The sequence below is a fragment of the Myxocyprinus asiaticus genome, chromosome 22 (assembly GCF_019703515.2).
Source record: "Myxocyprinus asiaticus isolate MX2 ecotype Aquarium Trade chromosome 22, UBuf_Myxa_2, whole genome shotgun sequence".
Classification (NCBI taxonomy): domain Eukaryota; kingdom Metazoa; phylum Chordata; class Actinopteri; order Cypriniformes; family Catostomidae; genus Myxocyprinus; species Myxocyprinus asiaticus.
The window spans coordinates 31,246,193-31,266,185 of record NC_059365.1 but is presented as its reverse complement, the minus strand read 5'-3'; the positions used below and the strand labels follow the sequence as shown (position 1 = coordinate 31,266,185).

Sequence of the window (19,993 nt, the reverse complement as noted above, 5' to 3'; positions counted from 1 at the left end):
GTTTATTAAGATTGAGTTCCAATCAAATATTTCAAACTGGGAATAAAGTCTGACAATGGCATCATAAATTGTGCTTGTGTTTTTATTTATTTTTTTATCAAAAAGGGCGATTAGTGGGAATTAATTTCTTCTTTGTTAAAAATAGGTTTTACTCTTAACTGTTAGGCAGGACCTCCTTTCCTCTTTAGGAAATAGGACTGGCTCTTTTAATAAGGCGGGACTTTCTTTCCTCTAGCAACAATGTGATTGGCTCTTTTAATCGGCCTGATCTCATGAAAATTACATGACTGCGGCAACATTTTGCATATATTGCGACAGTGTGGAGGTGAAATGTCCACTGTGTTGCTCTAAAAGTGAGTTTAATTTTTATTTAAAGGTTAATACTCTGAGTATTAAAACAACAAAACCTACCTCCCTACCATAACCTTAAAAGATCCTATCCAATAGTGTCATAAAAAGCTAATTTGAGATAAAAAAAGAAAAACAGATGAGTTTTTAAATGTAAGTAATCTATCAAATTTTAAATCAACAAAGCCAGTCTCCCTATCCTAAACCTAAACTTTAAACCTTGCAAGTGCAGCACTCTTATGAGTTGAGCTACCACACAATTTGATCATGCACAAACAAGCTTGTAAATATAGTTGGTTATGTAATGCAAATGTAAAGTCATTAACTATAGTATAAGTGTTTTAATGTCCTAAGTGATAGCACTGTGTGAGGAACAGGGCAAAAAGTAAGTGTTTATGAACTGATAGTCTGCTGTTTTACTTGTGGTTTTTGTGATAGTGAAGAAAAGTTATTTAGGTTGTAGTGCCTCTAGTGTTAATTCCATCAGGAAAGTCCAGCGATACATAAAAGTTAAAATGTTAATATAAAACATTTCGCAAAAATGTAGGTATAGTAATGTGATTTTATGAGATGCTTATAATGTCTCTGGTAGAACAGAGGTGGCCCATGGATAGTAGAGGAATTGCAGTAGGTAGAATGGCATAAAAGGATGTGTTTGTGTGCGGGGTGTTTACATTTCCATGTGAATTTGTGTGGTGGTCTTACTTGGCCAAAAACAGAATCCACAATAGGTACAAGGTGGAGTTCCTCTTTCTCCTTGGGTTCCCCAGTCTCAACATGCTTCTCTTCTTCCTCCTCACCACATCCAGCTCTGCTAGGAGGCTGGATGGCAGGATTCCTTTTCTGTCCCATCTTAGGTCTTGTATTACTGCTAAATGCCTCCACCACACCCATTTCAACTTGTTTCTTCTGTTTCTCCACCTTTTTCTTTATTGCCGCCTGAACCTGTCAGAATGCACAAAACGTTATGGCCTTGCTATACAGCCTATACCAAGCTGAAGGAGTTGAATGACCACCTGCCGATTAAGTGCCTGCCCACTTTAATTGGTTCTTAAGTATTTTTCCTGTTCATTTTTTACATAGGGATTTCATCAAATCCTCCATAAGAGTTCTAAACCATGAACCAAACCAACCAGCTCTGAGGTAAATCACAACATTACGCACTTTGATTTCAAGTAAAAAGTATTAGAAAAAAAAAAAGGTACAAGAAGTATTTTACGCTTTTAATGAGGGAATGAACTCCAACTTCAGTTTTTTAAGATAAACTAAATTTTAAAAGTTGATTGAACTATCTAATGAAGAAATAGTTGAGATTACATAAAACAATCAATAAAGTAAACTTTTATGCCATTTAAGTAAGAGCAACTTAAAATTTTAGAAAGTATGCACCCACAATCCCTTGCGCTTGAATTTATTTAAGTGTGTTTGGTCAAAGTGTGCCGACTTATGAGGACATGCAAATCATTTGTAAATAATCTGTTTGTGGGTGTTTTTAATGATATTTTGCTGTAAAAAAGTTGTTTTGTTCAGAGGTGGACTGGCCATCGGGAGAACCGGGACTTTCCCGGTGGGCCAGCCGTGATATGACAAAGTGAGCCACGTTAAGCTGAAGAGGGCCGCAAAATGGTGCTGTGATATGCCGAAGGGGGCCGCAATATGCAGAAGGGGATACCCCCACCCCCTACTTGGTGCTTTGGTGGGGCTGACACATGATCTTTGTAGAAATGTAGATCTACTTAATAAAGAACATATTTATATTAAGAATATTAAAAATGTTGATCCGCTGTACTTAAAAATGCAAGCTTATTGCATTATATATTAAGCTGAGTAAACTCAATGCTTGGTTGCTTTTTTACATTTAATCAAATTTTTATGTTTTAAAGTGAAGCATCACAAATGAAATGAAAAGCTATGGAAAAATATAAAGCTATTGATTTAAAGTTGTTGACAAGTATAAAAGCAATATGTTTAAATTTTTTTGTAAATATATGCAAATATGTACGTAGTTTTAGAGCAAAGGAAGAGTGACTCAGTTGCATTATTCAAAGTGCATCATGGAAGTGGGCGGTTGCATTCACTTTGTTCGCTACAATATGTCAACACAGAAAAGAAAACTGTGCTCCTCAAGCGATTTCATGGGGTCTTTAAGCTTTAAGAATGAAGGGCAGCATGGCTTTAAAACCATGAGAAAAGAGGAACCAAATGTTTTCAGAGTCATAGCAATGATTGGTGTTTGTGGGTGGAGCTAAAACTGTAAGCAACTGAACATTTCACTGATACCTTCTAACATCAATAAGCCAGTCAAACTGACTGTATTATTTTATCATGCCCTACCACTCCATAAAGAACTGTGACGCATCACAACACTTTTACCTAAATTACACCATTCAGACAGTGTAATAAAAGTGACTGTGCACATTTACTTGAATCTTGTGCAGATTTAACACAGAGCTGAATATTTTAAAAAGGAAACATTAATCCTATCTCTAGGAATCAAAAAACATATACATACACAACCCTACCTGTTTTGCGGATCTCTCCGGTGGAGCGCTCATTCCGCTTGCAGGACCTGCTCCTCCTGCTGATCCTTCTCGAATAATCATGAACATCACTGCAACAATGACACGCTCTCTCTTTCTCTTACTCCTCTTTCTCTATCTCTCTCACAGTAAGACAACACCTTTTTTACCCCTCCCAATACGGGCCTATCTGAAGTTTCCTCAGTGCAATTACAATTGTTACTCTCCACTGAATGTCTCAGAATTCCATTCAGTAACTCAACCTGACTTTGGAAGGCCTGGTAAAATGTGATAACTTTTCAGCAGTCCTTTAAAATCCTCTTGAAAAATGAAAAGAAATACACTTAAACCTCTTTCTGTTTTGCCACATTTTTTCATTCTATATGTATGCCTTTATGTCTCTCCATCTGTCTGGTACTATCATCTGCTGTAGACGTTCCACAGTTCTTGTCACTCTTCTCTGCTTCTCTCTGCCAAAGTGTGTTTTATCCAGCTGGGCACAGAAAGACTGAAGGATACCGTATCTGTTTTTCGACCTTCTTACATTCAGCAGGTGACACTCTATCCATCCGATACCTTTCTCTCCTTATCTTTCATTTGCCCTCTCTGTTGCAGGCTCTATTCTGATGTGCATTGAACTGTTAAGCAAAATTAATTCCAGGTGAGGGGTTGCTGTGTTAGTAGAACAAAACAACAAAGGATTTATATGAAATCTCTCTCTATCACACACACACACACACACACGTACACTGTAAAAAGTGGTAATCTCTCATTCTTACCGTAAGGAGTTATTTCAACCTGATCTAACCCTTAGTTTTCAGAAAGTAGTCTTAAAATTAGGTTAGTTTAACATGTATTCAGATTGATTTTAGTGATGTGAGATGTAATTTTTGACTTAAATCAAACCAGTTAATTGAAACTTTATTACATAAAGCACATTTTTTAGGTTAGGTTTTTTTAGGTCAGCACGCTGATAAACATGATGTACACATATGTGGATTTTGGGACATTATTCCCTCAAAAGTTGAAAAAACATGTTAGTTATTTTGAATAACTTTCAACATTAATAAATCGAGGGAGCAAGGGAGTGCATTCACTCCTAAAATCCAGTCATAAGTTCAGTTTCAGGCTGCAGATGATGTTTGGACCACTCAACATTTTTGGCAGACATGGGACAATGATAATCAGTACATAGATTCAGAACTGATCATGTATAATTTTATTTTAACATGGTTGGCAGTGATTGGATGATGCTGGCCATTACTTTGAATCAGAATCAATTATGTTAATTACTAATGTAATGTCTGTAACATCTCAAAAACATGAATAACCAACACTCCTGGAAACATATTCATATTATAAACAATTTAATAAAATCTACATTTCTATAGTTTGGTATTATTTAAAATTTCACAACGCTGCCACACAAGTGGACATCAAATGATCTAGAATTTATTTTTATGTATTTATTTGCATGTTTATTAGGTGCTACTAGTTACAAATCAAAAAGGGAAATGGAAAATGCACACAGCAGTTACGCTCAGGTTTCTGGAGGTTAATGCACACACACTTACACTAAAAAAGTAGTCATTTTTACCTCAAGGATCTATTTCTGCTTTATCTAACCCATATAAATGACTTTTGTTGATGTAACTTATTTTATAAAGTCGATTTAGTGATATTAAATAATATTTTTATTTCAATAAAATCATTTAATTTAGATGTTACCACATGAAGTAAATGCTTCCTGACAACATCTTTTTTAGTGTCTAGACACTATTTAACATTATTTCAATAAAAAACAAGCTTACTGCAGATTTTTATGGGACACGAACGGTGACCTCATCGCATACAGCCAGCATCTGATTTATATGTCAACATTTGTTATTCCTGCCTTATTTCAACATCTCAGTCTTCGATCAGTGCATTGAAATGTATTTCCAGTCATGTCTATTCTGTCCAGTACACTTCCTCATATCCTCATATCTACACTGAAAATGTGATAACATGCAACTGTTACCTCATTAAAGGGATAGTTCACCCAAAATGAACATTTTCTCAGCATTTACTCACTCTCATGCTATCCCAGATGTGTATGACTTTCTTCTGCTGAACACAAAGATTTTCAGAAGAATATTTCAGCTCTGTTGGTCCTCACAATGCAAGTACATTGTGACCAGAACTTTGAAGCTCCAAAAAGCACATAAAGGGAGCATTAAATTAATCCATGAGACTCCAGTTGTTAAATCAATATCTTCAGAAGCGATATGATAGGTGTAGGTGAGAAACAGATAAATATTTAAGTCCTTTTTTTATTATAGATCTCCGCTCTCACTTTCACATATTGACATTTCACATTTATAGTAAAAAAAAAAAAAAAAGACTTAAATATTGATCTGTTTCTCACCCACACCTATCATATCACTTCAGATGACAGATTTAACCACTGGAGTCTTATGGATTATTTTATGCTGCATTTATGTGCTTTTTGGAGCTTCAAAGTTTTGGTCACCATTCACTTGTGTTGTATGGACCTACAGAGCTAAAAATCTTTGTTTGTGTTTAGCAGAAGAAAGAAAGTCATACACATCTAGGATGGCATGTAAATGATGAGAACATTTTCATTTTTGGGTGAATCTAATCTAAAGTATTTCAACTTGTTCAACTTGTTCTAACCTAAAATATTTTCGTTGGTGTAAGCTAGTTGGTTAGGTTGATTAAGTCATATTAAATAACAGTTTTGAAAACTAGTTTATTAAATTGTTTCGACATTTTTTAGTTTTCACTGAAAAAAAATTGTTAACCAAAAAAATCTGCATCATGCTGTAACATTTAAACTGGTTTTATTCAACTCTAAAATATTATTTTACATCACAAAATCAAATACATAAGGTTACACCAACAAAACTTATTTTTAAGGGTTAGATCAAGTAGAAATAGCTCCTTAATGTAACAATGACAGGTAACCACTTTTATTTAATGATTCTTGCATGAAATTGTCTCTCTGTCTGTCTCCTTCACCTGATGTATAATTGATGGATAAAGAGCTGAACTCAGTCAGCAAGGAAGAGAAAGCTCAGTAACGGAAAATGAAAGAGGAGATAAAAACAGGGGCATATTTGTGCGTCAGAGGTCATTGTAACAGGTGAGCTCAGGGTGAGGGGAAAAGAGGGTATGTCACTGATGACTAAACCGAAAGGTAAAACTGCAGGGTTGAATAACGACTCTTTCTGACAATTTTATAAGGATATCTAATTGCCGCTATCAATTGTTAAGGAAAACGTAGGTGGGGAGAGAGGAATTTAGGAAGGTACAGTAAATGCATGGGAGGAAGAGAGACAAGAAAGGGCAAGGAATGGGGTAATTGAGTATAAATAACCAAAGAGGGAAATTAGATCCTGTTAAGCAGATAAGGTCTATTCCTAATTGATTAATCATATGCATTCAATGCCACATGTGTGTGCACGTGTCTTGTGGAGTGTCTGGTATTTGGTCACACTATTTTGTTTTCATTATAGGGCCCTTTTATAATATACAATACCAGTGAAATGTTTGGACACACTTACTCATTCTTTATAATGACTATTTTCCACATTTTATAATAATAACAGTAAAGTCATCACAACTATGAAATAACACAAAAGTAAGCACTGAATTATCTATTATTATGTAGTATTTTAATTAAACTAATTTAAAATATTTAAGCAGAAGTATTTAGATCAGAAGTTTATTTAAGATTAAGTGAAACATATATTCAGTCAAGTCTGAAACCAGGAAAGTTTGTTTTCCCCTCTCTATATCTCTTGTTGAAATAGCTATACATAGTTTCTTAAAGATATGAAGGAAAAAAAAAATCGGGCGGTGGAGGAGTGTGATGAGGAGGAGGGCATGGCCAGGCTGTGAGGATGCATGCCAAGTGCTGAATTGTCCTAATCAACCGGGAGGGGGATAAAGACGAGCCGGAGGCACCAGTTCGAGAGAGAGAGAGAGAGAGAGAGAGAGAGAGAGAGAGAGAGAGAGAGAGACGCATGCGGCCGCTGTGTTTGTATGTTTGTTTAAGTTGATTTATCTCATTAAATTTATGTTGACTGGTCTGCCGGTTCCCGCCTACTCCTTGCCCATCCTGAACCCCATTACACTGTCCAATAAGTGAAAGGATGGTATTTGGGGAAAAAGCCCACCTTTTGAAAGGGCAAAAGGCCCCTATTAAACACATTGTTTTTCTTAAGTGGGGGGAATAGATTTGTTACGAAAAATGTTCAAAGTGTGCTCAACTTGACTGATCCAATCATAATAGAGATTAATTAGTTTATAGAATACTTGAGATGTTATAAAATGCCAAATGTGGTTGAAATTAACAGGAAATCATGCACCCTTTTCTGAAGTAGTTATTTTGAATAGGTATTATCTTAATTTGTTTCTCAAAAAAGCATCTTGTTGTCTCAAAAGTATTTGAGTGGACAAATTTTGCCCTATAACTATTTTGCTTATATTTTTACCTATATTTACCAAAGTGTGGGGTAAAAGACTCCCTTGCCATGCACCTTTAAAAAAATATTTTTATTAAAAAAACCCTTCCATTTTTATTTATTTTCACACAAATTATGTTGCTGCATCAATATTCATTAAAAGGACATTTATTTTTTTCAATCTTTATACACTTTGCGACCTGAAAAGGTGTGCCTTAAGCAACGTTGTACCCAGCAAGTTTTTGCAAAACTTTATGATATTGCCCTTGACCCTGGCAAAATATGATGATTCATGTTATCCCATCATGATTTGAAAATGTTCCAAAGCATCTTGTGTGCTTCAATTGAAGCAAGGAAATCTGAATCTTTGAATTAACATGGTCAGTGCCACAAATTTGTTTACATTTGTCTTCATTTAAAAAATATATATATATTTTTTTATATAAAATCTTAAAACTTCCCATGTATTCCTGGGTTTAAAGGAAACACAATCACAATGTCTCAAATCAATGTGGATTTTTGAACCCCACTGTGCATAAAAACTTCTGGTAACACTTTACAATAAGGTTCCATTTGTTAACATTAGTTAACAACATCAGTTAACATGAACTAACAATGAACAAAACATATTAAGCATTTATAAATCTTAGTTAATGTTAAGTTCAACATTTACAAATACATTTTTTAAATCAAAAGTAGTATTTGTTAATATTAGTTAATGCACCATGAACTAATAATGAACAATTGTATTTTATTAACTAACATTAACAACTGGCAGGATTGTGAGATCCGGAAGCCCCTAGTTATGAACCGGCACATTAGGCAGTGGGTGCTAGATTCAGTTGCTAGGCTCATGGAACAAGCAGAAAGAGCCTTTGGCAGCTGCACCCATGACTGAGCAGCCCTCTTTAGGATCCACTCTGCTCACCCCACCTGGGGAAGGGGCTAGAAAAGGTGCCCTAAAAATAGCCTGCCTCAAACCTCCCGACTGGATTACCACGTCCAGAGGGATCACCATTTGCGGTCAGAAACACAGAACTATGAACTTTGTAGCCTGGAATGTGCGCACACTGATGGATAGTGCAACCAGTGACAGACCGGAGAGGAGAACCGAGATCATCACTAGAGAACTGAGGAGATACTGGATTGACCTAGCTGCCCTTTCTGAAACCCAAATGGCAGATGAAGGACAACTGAAGGAGGAGAAGTGTAGCTATGCTTTCTTCTGGAAATGAAAAGCTGCTGATGAGCCCAGGATCCATGGTGTTGTATTTGCCATTAGGAACCAGCTCATCAGCCAACTCTCTGAACTTCCTGTGGGGATCAGTGAGCGTCTCATGACCATCCGTTTGGTGCTTGCAAACAACCAGATGGCAACAGTTGTGAGTGCCTATGCTCCTACTTTAGACTCTGAAGAGGAAGCAAAAGAGACCTTCTGCACCTGCTTAGATGAGACATTGTCAAGAATCCCAAGGGAGGATAAGATTATTCTCCTAGGAGACTTCAATGCCAGGGTCGGCCGGGACCAACACCTCTGGAAGGGCACTATAGGAAAGGAAGGCATCGGGAACATCAACTCCAATGGAGTTACGCTTCTCAGCAAGTGTGCTCAGTACGACCTCACCATCACTAACACTCTGTTTCACCAGAAAAAAAAACTTAAGGCATCTTGGAGACACCCCCGCTCCAGACAGTGGCATCTCATTGACCATGTCATTTTACGAGCCAGGGCCCGCCGTGACGTGAACATCACCAGGGTCATGATCGATGCAGATGACTGCTGGACAGATCATCGCTTCATCCGCTCCACAATGTCAATCAAACTCAAGAGGAAGAGGAAGGTTCAAAAGAAGCAGATCTGACCAAGACTGAACCTGGAAAGCCTGGATTAAACTGCCATCCAGCAGCGACTTCAGACCTCTCTTGGGGAAAGCCTCCAACAGGAATACCTTGATGATATCGAAGAGCACTGGAGCCTGCTCAAATCCACCATTCTCGCTACCTGCAAAACCATTATTGGGTACAAGTCCAGAAAACATCAGGACTGGTTTGATGAGAAAGATAGAACAACTCATCTCCAAGAAAAGGAAAGCCTTTTGTGCCTGTCAAAATGATGTAACCTGCAAGTCCAAAAGGGTGGCTCACTCCAGAGCCAAGGCGAGTGTCCAGAGACAGGTGAGGGAACTAAAGAACTCTTGGTGGACAGAAAAGGCTCTGGAAATCCAGAGACTGGGCTACCAAGGCCATCTATGGTCCAAGGTACTACAGCCTAAACCCCTTGCGCTCAAACAATGGGCAGGAGGTGCTAAAGGACAATGAGTCCATTAACGCCCGATGGAAGAAGTACTTCCAAGAACTCCTCAACCATGACAGCACAACTGAAACAGACAATACCAGCCACATCCCCCAGAATCCCATCAGAGAAGACATGGGGGAACCTCCAACTATACCAGAGGTTCAAAATGCCATCAGGAGCCTTAAGAACAACAAGGCCACCAGTCCAGATGGGATCCCAGCTGAGATCTTAAAGGAAGATGGATCAGAGCTCCTGTACCACATCCATGCCCTACTCCTTAAGGTCTGGGAAAAAGAAGAACTTCCCTCAGAGCTCAGGGATGCTCTAATAGTGACCATATTCAAGAAGGGGGACAAGGCTGAATGTGGAAATTACAGGGGCATGTCACTGATGTCAACAACAGGCAAAGTCCTTGCTCGTGTCCTCGTAAACCGATTGCTACCACTGTCTGAGGAAGTACTCCCAGAATCACAGTGTGGCTTCCATCCATCCAGAGATACAACAGACATGATATTCACAGCATGCCAACTACAGAAAAAATACCACAAACAAAGGCAGCCTTTGTACATGGCCTTCATAGACCTGACAAAGGCTTTTGACACGGTAGACCACTAGGTTCTGTGGAGCATACTATCAAGGTACGGCTGCCATGACAAGTACATCAGAATACTGAGGCTTCTACGTGATGGCATGTCAGTCACAGTGTTCAGCAACAGCAGCTCTGAGTCTGAGCCTTTCACTGTGGAAACGGGGGTCAAACAGGGATGCATCATCGCACTCACCCTGTTTGCCATCTTCATTGCTGCCATACTCCACCACATTGGTGAAGAGCTGTCACAGGGGATCCCAATACTGTACAGAACTGATGGCAGACTCTTCAACCTTAACAGGTTCAAGGCCAAGAGCAAAGTCAGCAACACCACCATCACTGAGCTTCAGTACGTGAACGACAACGTCATTGCAGCACACTCTGCAGAAGACCTCCAGGGCATCCTGAATGCCTTTGCCAAGGCATACAGAGCCCTGGGCCTAGCCTTAAACATCAAGAAGACCCAGGTCCTACATCAACCTTCACCCAACCAGCCATCTACCCAGCTCACCATAAAAGTGAACAACACCACTCTTGAAAACGTGGACCACTTCCCCTACCTGGGCAGCCTTCTTTCCTAAAAAGCTGACATCAACACTGAGGTCAACCATCGCCTGAGTTGTGTCAGTGAATCCTATGCCAGACTCAGGAAAAGAGTCTTTGAAGACTGAGACCTAAAGGCCCAAACAAAACTCCTGGTCTACAGAGCCATTGACCTCCCCACCCTGCTGTATGGAGCTGAGTCATGGACCACCTACATCAGGCACCTGAGAGCCCTGGAACAACACCACCAAAGATTCTTATGAAAGATTCTTAGGATCAGCTGGGAGGACAGATGCACCAACATCAGCTTTTTGGAGGAAGCCAACATGACCAGCATCACCACCACCACAATAATGCAGCACCAACTCCGATGGACAGGCCATGTCATCCGCATGTCCAACACATGTCTCCCCAAACAGATCCTGTACTCCCAGCTGAAGGAAGGTCAGTGAGCCACTGGCTGGCAAAAGAGATGTTACAAGGACAATATCAAGACCATTCAAGAAATTCCACATCACATCGAGCAACTGGGAACACATTGCTCTGGACAGGCACTCCTGGAAGAAATCCGTGCAGGAAGGAGCTGCATATCATGAAATAGAACTCTGCCATGCAGCAGAGACAAAGCGACCACTTCGCAAGGAGAAAGAAAAAAAGGATCAATCGCCACCAACCACCACCACTCTCCCCTCTCCACATTACACCAAAGTATGTGGATCGCAGATCGGCCTCTACAGCCATCTGAAGACCCACAAGTTGGCGACCCATTGGAGAGGACAGTCATACTCGCCTCGAGTGACACCGATGATGATGACTATAGAGAGCATTTCCCTTTATGTCCCACAGGTCATGATGTTACTCAACCAGTGTGTTGTGTGGTAAATGGGAGCTTTTATTTATTCTAAACTCTTATTCTACTTTATAAAGTGTCAAATAACTCTTTTTAATAACTCAAATAACTCCCTGCTCGGCACTTTCAATTCTAACATAATTCAGTTCTTCCGTTACTTGCTTGTTTGTTGCCTTGAGGATTGAGACATTTCCTTGAATTTAGAACTTGTACAGGTACACCTGTACACCTACTTATTCATGCAATTATCTAATCAGCCAATCGTGTGGCAGCAGTGCAATGCAAAAAATAATGCAGATATGGGTCAGGAGCTTCAGTTAATGTTCACATCAACCATCAGAATGGAGAAAAAATGTGATCTCAGTGATTTAGACTGTGGCATGATTGTTGGTGCCAGACGGGCTGGTTTGAGTATTTCTGTAACTGCTGATCTCCTGGGATTTTCACACACAACAATCTAGAGTGTAAAGAGAATGGTACGAAAAACAAAAAACATTCAGCGAGCGGCAGTTCAATAGACGGTAATTGAGAATGGCCAGACTGGTTCCAGCTGACAGAAAGGCTACGGTAACTCCGATAACTGCTCTGTACAATTGTAGTGAGCAGAATAGCATCTCAGAATACACAACATGTCAAACCATGAGGCGGATGGGCTACAACAGAAGAAGACCACGTCTGGCACTTTATTAGGACCATATTGTTCCTAATAAAGTGCTCAGTGAGTGTACAAAATATTGAAGACAAGCCAAATTATATAACTAAAACTGCTTATCTAAAGGTTTTAACAGAGCTGCAAGGAATAAATGACTCATGTAATCTGGCAATCAGTTTTCTCCGATCTCATGTCTACCTTTTATACAGTTTTTCAAGAGATTCTGCTTGAACAACTTTAGAATTGGTCAGCTTTTCAGGCATTACTTCAACAATACTATGTTGCTGGATACACACACTTTCAGGGGCCATGGAAGATCTTGTGGTGTCCTTGAAGACTAAAGTCTGGGACCTTTATTATTTTCCTATTTATGTTTCTGGTTCTCATAAGGTTTCTGATCACCCTGTTGGGATTTACTGAGAAATAATGACTGGCTAACTGTATATTATCCCTTCCTTAATTAGCTAAATAAGTTAGCAAAGAATAAAACCTTTTCACCCCTGCCACTTTGACATTACAAAATATTAACTTTTGAAAGCACTGGTTGAGTTAGTGACAAACAAAGGATGCAAGCAAACATTACATGTTTAAAGAAATTGATGAAATCACAGGAAATAGCAAGTTCTTCTTTCCTGAAATCTTTACAACAAAACACCAAGGTCCTCATTCATGAAACACGAGCAGGGATTACTCTAAATTCGTAAAACCAAAATCTTGATTTTGACAAATTACAAATAATATATACAGAAATTTGTTTGAAGAATCTGAATTTTTTTTAGAATGTTTTTAAGATAAAATTTAAGATAAACCAAGAAGTTTTTTGCATTAAAGGGAAATTAGACCTTAAATTGTTTCTGAAGGACAATGACTGACTGGACCTAATATCTGAGAAATAGCCTACTGTACACTAATCATCTACAACATTAAAACCACCTGCCTAATATTGTGTAGGTCCCCCTCGTGCCACCAAAACAGCTCCAACCTCCAGATTGAACAAGTCTGGCCATTCTCTGTTGACCTCTCTCATCAACAAGGCATTTCTGTTGTGTGTGAAAATCCCAGGAGATCAGCAGTTACAGAAATACTCAAACCAGCCTGTCTGGCACCAACAATCATGACACGGTCCAAATCACTGAGATCAAATTTTTTCCCCATTCTGATGGTTGATGTGAATATTAACTGAAGCTCCTGACCCATATCTGCATGATTTTATGCACTGCACTGCTGCCACACGATTGGCTGATTAAATAATCGCATGGATGATTGTTGGTGCCAGACGGACTGGTTTGAGTATTTCTGTAACTGCTGATCTCCTGGGATTTTCACACACAACAGTCTCTAGAATTTACCCTGAATGGTGCCAAAAACAAAAAAACATCCAGTGAGGGGCAGTTCTGCAGATGGAAATGCCTTGTTGATGAGAGAGGACAACAGAGAATGGCCAGACTGGTTCGAACTGACAAAGTCTATGGTAACTCAGATAACCACTCTGTACAATTGTAGTGAGAAGAATAGCATCTCAGAATGGCGCTGTTTTGGCAGCACAAGGGGGACCTACACAATATTAGGCAGGTGGTTTTAATGTTGTGGTTGATCAGTGTATATTGAAAAGTGGCTCCCTGCCATCAAAGCACCATCTTTATCTAAAAGTTACATGACAGTCTGCCATGAGAATAAACAATCTGTACCATGGTAAAGTGATGGTAGCCTATAAAATAACCACAGTATTTTTAAAATGCTTAGAAAACACTAAAGGGGTACTTAATTACTTCATAAAAATTCTTCTGTGTCTTCATCAGATGGGCAAAGGTCCTACGACACATGACAACGGATCACTGATAGCAATGTGTGATGAGGCCTCATCAACTGCAATAAATCTTGACTCACCTTTGCAAAAGCAGGACATTGTGTCCTGTTTTATGTCACACTTCAGACTATTACAGGTAGTTTTCTAAACAAATTAACAAAAATCTACTAACTTTTTTTCTCTGTCTTCATGAAGATGGATTTTTTTGGTTTGTCCCCAGTGTGTGCTTGCTATATGTGTTTACAGCCTACAGTTTGGTTTTAAGATTAAAACAGAAGTGATGCTATTGTGCTCTGTTGAAATTATACATTAGCTACTTCTTGCACAAGTACTCCTTCGAGTATGTTTTAATGACGGGCTATGGTAACGTAGTCATGTTTATGACATGGGTCTGTTTGAGAAAGCACTGTATTTATAGGACAGATATTTCTTTCTCCAAACTTATTCAGAAAACAACACCAGAACTGAGACACAGAGAAGTGCAAAATCTTTCTTTACTGTTGTCATGACTGAGGTTTCATCCCCTATGATGGTATGTAAAAATAACCTAGCACTGGATTTTTCAAATTGTGGGTGTTTATTTGGTTGGTTTACATTATTACTGTTTCATTCTTCTTTCTGTAGAATGGTTTGAAATCATGAGATTAATGGTGATATTTATTCTATAAAAGATACACTGTCAATTTAATAAAAAGTAAAAGATTCCCAGATATTCTATTTAAACTGAATATGTTTTGGATTTAGTACAATTCCAATTATTTTTGATTTTATATATATATAAAAATACCACAGTAATTTTCTTTACAGTACATTGTTTTTTGTTTATTTATTTTTTTATAGATGAAAATTTCTAACTGCCTTTATGTTTTAGAAAGAGGGTCTCTGCAAGGGGGTCATCATATTTGGTGGTCCTTAGTATTAAAAAACTTTGAAATCCCCTAAACTAGCAGATATATGTGCTTTTTATTGTTTGATTTTTGTAAGTTTAACTTTTTTACCACATAATTATTAATGACATTTACATTTATTCATTTAGCAGATGCTTTTATCCAAAGCGACTTACAAAATGAGGAAAGATTCAACATAAGCGATTCATGTTAAGGAGACAGTAACACGAAAAGTGCTGCATTAAAAATTTTCAGTTGTATTAGAAAATTACAAGCCAAGACAGAGATCATTAACATTACATGTTACATTAATGCACATATTACACCATAACCCTATGGGTTTTCTTTCAACTGGGCCTTCTTGGTTTCACTGTTCATCAATGGGACAAAGATTACGTAACTCTGTATGTTCCTAAATGAGTGTTTGTTGTGCATTATTTCACAACATGACCTTTACGGAAATTCCCTTATGACGCATAGTGTGCTCTTTCACTGCTACATTTTCCCACAATTGTTTTATGAGTGTTGCAGTTCAAACAATTACAAACCCATTAAACGTGTTTTTATGGAAAATAATTCTCCTACCAGTATTATATGCATACACTTTCATCAATCTGTTTAAAATCTTCGTAGTTGAACAGAATGGTCCAGATTGCGAAGACGCTGGTCCTTCTCTGCATGCTGATTGGATGCTCACAGGCTTTTCCGTCCCATCATGTATTTACTGAAGATGCAGTGCTGAAAGTAGCTGAAGATCCAGGCAGGACAGACAGAGAAAGAAGAGATACTATATCCCGTGTAAGTACACACTTCCTTGTACTTCATATCTGGAATAAGTTACTTAAATGAACTTGAACTTAAAATAAATGAAAAAAGTGATTTAAATGAATGCAATGCCCTGTGTTTTTTCCCACAGGTCAGTGATACTACTCCACCAGTGTGCCGTGTGGTAAACGAGAGTTTACAGTGTCCTTTATCATGTGGAAATGCAACATGGGAAGTGACATACATCATGACAGATATCAATGGTTCAGGCATTGATTACCCCTCTTTTATTACCACTGGCTCAGGTGAAATCAATATTACCCTTGATACAACTCTAGATGAAAATGGCTACAATGCAACCCTTGTGACTTATACTGGCTCCTGCTGCTTTACTGAGGTGGAGATTATTGTGCTGGACAAAGCGGGGAACAGGGGGAAGTGTCCCTTTAGCATACAACATCCCTCCACCACAATCAAGCCAATGACTGTCAAACCCACGTCCAGTAGCCCCACCACAACCCTCTCTCTTTGGTCAAGTATAATACTAGTAGCACTTAAATCGATGCTGCTCTAAGATAGACATTCACTTTACATACACTTACTTTAACCTGTACACTTTCAATTCAAATAATACACTTGATGATTTTTATATAGTTTTATTTTAACTGTCAGTGTGAAGCTTGAACAAAAACTACCCCCACACATGAAAGTCAAATTACACACGTGTACATTTATTACTAGACTAAGGAACTTGGTGACAATATTAAGTGAATGGTATGGTATATGAAAATGTGACTACTGATTATTTTATTTCATCCATTGTATGTGATTTCATTTTATTTGCTTCATATAAATACTGCAAATGTTAATGTACTTGTTAGTGTAACTGTATTTTTAATTATTCTAACCTTTTATGTTACTTTATAGCATGTCAAATAACTTCAAAACTCTCAGAGAGAGTTTTACTATTTCATTTTCCATTAAAGTAAGTCCTTGTTTTCTGTCCTTTAAGTCCCCCTAGTGGAAAATTCACAAAAAATCCCCCGTTTACAACATTCCACATTCCAATTCTCCTCAGAATTCAGTTTGGCCACGTACACACTAATCCATTTCCAAATGTCATCATTTTCCAAAGTATGTGGTAATGGAGAGCATTTTCTAGTGTGCATAAGACGTGCAAACGTAATCAAAATAGCTTTTGGTGACTTTAAAGTATTAGCAAATGAGCAAGGTGCTATGCATGACATGTTGTTAAAGTAACAGCTTTGACTGTAGTAACCATGAGTTTTGAAACCATGGTTCTGGTCAGAGGTGGAAAGTAACGAATTACAACTACTCTCGTTACAGTACTTGAGTACATTTTTCACATTTTTCAACTTTTTTTTTAATTATAAATAAATAAAAGTACTTTTACTTGAGTTGATTACAAATGAAGTATTCAACTTCGCTACAATTATTTTGCACCACAATTACAAAGTACAAAAAAATATATAATATTTCAGAATTTTTGGGATGAAGAAAGTTATAAGTGCTCAATCTTTTTATAAACTAAAACAACGAACGCCAGCAGGGCAAGGCATCATGAGCACAGCAGCAGCTTGCATAAACTGCCGCCGGTGTCCTCTCTTCTCTAGCTTCTCCAAGACTTTCTGCCCTGTCACTAAACAAGAACTGTAATACTGTGATTTTCTGCATATTTCATTTTATTCTGGAAAGGAACCGTTCAATCAGGTGCGAGGGAACTGTCTGAACATGTTTAACCACTGATCAAACTTCACTTGTTTTTAAGGGATGGATGTTTTATAAAGAAGGTATGAGGAATCACAAAACATAATGTAACCAAATGCTACAGTTTACTTAATAATAATATCTCAGTATGTTAAATAACCATAATCTTAATTAACACTTTATTATTACAACTGTAATACAATATATGCAGAACAACCAATTTTAGTGTTTGAATCAATCATATCTCTCATTAAACGCTGTGTGAAATGTTTATTTTTGCCTTATTTTATTCAGTTGGCATGAAGGAGTTGATAAAAGTTTGCTTAATAATCTCATTGCTTATCTGGATAATTGCTGCAATATCATAGAGGATAAATTTCCTCCTCTATAATATTGCAATATATTAGTTTTGTACAGTATGTTAACTTAATAGTCAAAGTACTTGGACATACGTGAATGAGAATAAACCTGAAATAGGAATGTGTTTCAGTCACAATGCACATTATGTAGTTTAGAGACGATTTAGAGACATTTAGAATGTTACAAATGGCTAATTCGATTTAAATAAATGTTGTATTCTTAAAATGTTCTGTTCGTCCAAGAATCCTCTTGCAGCAATGCAGGTCTTTGGCATTTATAAGCTGCTAGTTTAGGACCTGTGAGGAGTCTGTTTCTCAGACTAGACACTGTTATTTACTTTTTGTTGTGCATCTGGCTGTCCACCTCCCTTTCTATCCTGGTTAGAGATTATTTTTTCAAAACAGTAATGCATGGAATAGCCTTCATCTCTCTAAAACAATAGACTTTAGGAGAAAATAGAATTTCAGGAGAAATGTGTGTTTTTCTTTTTGCTTGCCTATTTTTAAAACCAAAATTTGACCTGCAAGTGTACAGCAACTTATAAGAACTCAATACCTCAGAAAAAACCCCATGTGTATTGTGATTTCCGTACGGTAGCACAACGATTTTCAATTGTTCTAATAATAAGAACATTTTCTTGAGTACCAATTTAGCACTTTAGAATGCTTTTGTAAGGAATAGATTACACAGTATATGTCTGCCATCATGGGTAAAGAAAAAATGGAATAAATATCACTTAAAACAATTATTTCAGTTCTTAATAATAATTGGCAATTAATGATTTTGATAGTATTTTTTATCAATTTAATGCATCCTTGGTGAAAGTTACGTTTCTTTAATGAACAAAAATGTCTTTGTGTTCTAAAAATGGAAGCGTATATATTATATATAATATCATTTTCATAAAGTAACTTGTAACATAAAAACTTGTAGTTTTTTGGCAAGCTACTTATTTATTCTTACTTTAGTCATAATATTTCTTAGTACTTCTACTTGTACTCAAGTGAATTATTTCTTCAGTAGCAGAACTTTTACTTAGGTAAAAAAAAAAAATCAGTACTCTTTCCACCACTGGTTCCGATACAATTAAACAATATTTTTACTACAATATTACTGTAGTATCCATATAGTAACCATGGTGTTACTATAGTAATACTGTAGTAACCATGGTTAATTTTGTGGTAACTATGGTTTAACTAAATACTAAATATAAACCATGGTTTTAATACAGTAAATGTAGTTTAACCATAGTTAATTTTCATGAGGACAAAACAGAAGTCTAATAATTTTCTGTTAAGGCCCATAAATTAAAATAAATAATGACTTGAATAATGACTAAAAATAATATTTAAAATGACCTATATTATCGCAAAAAATCAACTTAATAGAGGTATTATATTGGTATTGATGATATTGGACTTGATATTACTGGTATCAGATCGAAAAGAAAATAAGTGGTATCGCCCATCCCTTTGCATTCTTCATGCATATTGGCACCTACGGGGCAGGGAGTTGAATTTAGAGTAAAAAACAGCCTAAATATTGATCTATTTCTCACCCACACCTAACATATCTTTTCTGAAGGTACAGATTTAACCACTGGAGTCTTATAATGCCTTTATGTGCTTTTTGGACCTTCAAAGTTCTGGCCACCATTGGCTTGCATTGTAAGACCTACAGAGCGGATATATTCTTCTAAAAATCTTTGTTTGTGTTCAGCAGAAGAAATAAAGTCAAACACATCAGGGAGAGTATGAGGGTGAGTGCACGATGAGAGCATTTCACACAAAATTTGTGCATTTCAGAGGATAAATTGCCATAGATCTACAGAAGATCTTGCTCTTCAAACTATTTCGGTAGGCAATTGCCTTCAATTTTATTAAAGTAAGTATCCCCAACAAACAATATGTTTTAAACCAGATGCTGTAATTGCTTCTATAATGGCTTCCCCGCTGAAACACTGACGAGCTTTGATATTATCGTGTGTGTGTGTGTGTGTGTGTGTGTGTGTGTGTGTGTGAAAGTGCTTGGGTGTGTTTGAGTGCTACTGTATACAGTAAATAGTGGTAGTTCCTGCATTAGTTTTCAGGTTTAACTGTTCTTAATTGGGAAATTTTGTAATTCTTTAAGTTTCTGAAAATCCTCTAGCACAATTAGTTCTCGAAGAGGATTGTAAATCT

At 37.3% G+C, this 19,993-nt stretch overlaps 2 protein-coding genes across 6 annotated transcripts in view; one reads left to right on the top strand and one right to left on the bottom strand.

Annotated features, from left to right (window-relative positions):
* cabp2b (calcium binding protein 2b) overlaps window positions 1-15,685 on the bottom strand; it is a 29,796-nt gene extending 14,111 nt beyond the window's left edge. The window contains exons 1-2 of one of the 5 annotated variants that reach the window (XM_051649878.1): window positions 15,546-15,685; window positions 1,054-1,293 (exon numbers count right to left, since the gene is read on the bottom strand). In XM_051649878.1, coding sequence (XP_051505838.1) covers window positions 1,054-1,293; window positions 15,546-15,560 — 255 coding nt within the window. In that variant the 5' untranslated portion in view covers window positions 15,561-15,685. Of the gene's footprint in view, window positions 1-1,053; window positions 1,294-2,870; window positions 4,983-14,035; window positions 14,078-14,245; window positions 14,338-15,545 lie in introns of those variants that run through there. The other 4 variants (XM_051649880.1, XM_051649877.1, XM_051649876.1 and 1 more) reach the window with 4 other exon arrangements.
* On the top strand, window positions 14,432-17,612 carry LOC127413059 (uncharacterized). Its single transcript, XM_051649892.1, has 3 exons — window positions 14,432-14,605; window positions 15,594-15,758; window positions 15,877-17,612. Exons 1-3 carry the CDS (start codon window positions 14,579-14,581, stop codon window positions 16,297-16,299), a joined length of 615 nt encoding a protein of 204 aa, XP_051505852.1. The 5' UTR covers window positions 14,432-14,578; the 3' UTR covers window positions 16,300-17,612.
* The last annotated feature ends 2,381 nt before the right edge of the window (window positions 17,613-19,993 follow it).

What these genes read in the sequence shown, in the direction of transcription:
- LOC127413059 (XM_051649892.1), top strand. Translation starts at nt 14,579, where the DNA reads ATGACTGAGGTTTCATCCCCTATGATG. An exon ending in AGGTTTCATCCCCTATGATG is followed by an intron (nt 14,606 to 15,593) that starts GTATGTAAAAAT and finishes AAATCTTCGTAG; the next exon opens with TTGAACAGAATGGTCCAGAT. An exon ending in GAAGAGATACTATATCCCGT is followed by an intron (nt 15,759 to 15,876) that starts GTAAGTACACAC and finishes TTTTTCCCACAG; the next exon opens with GTCAGTGATACTACTCCACC.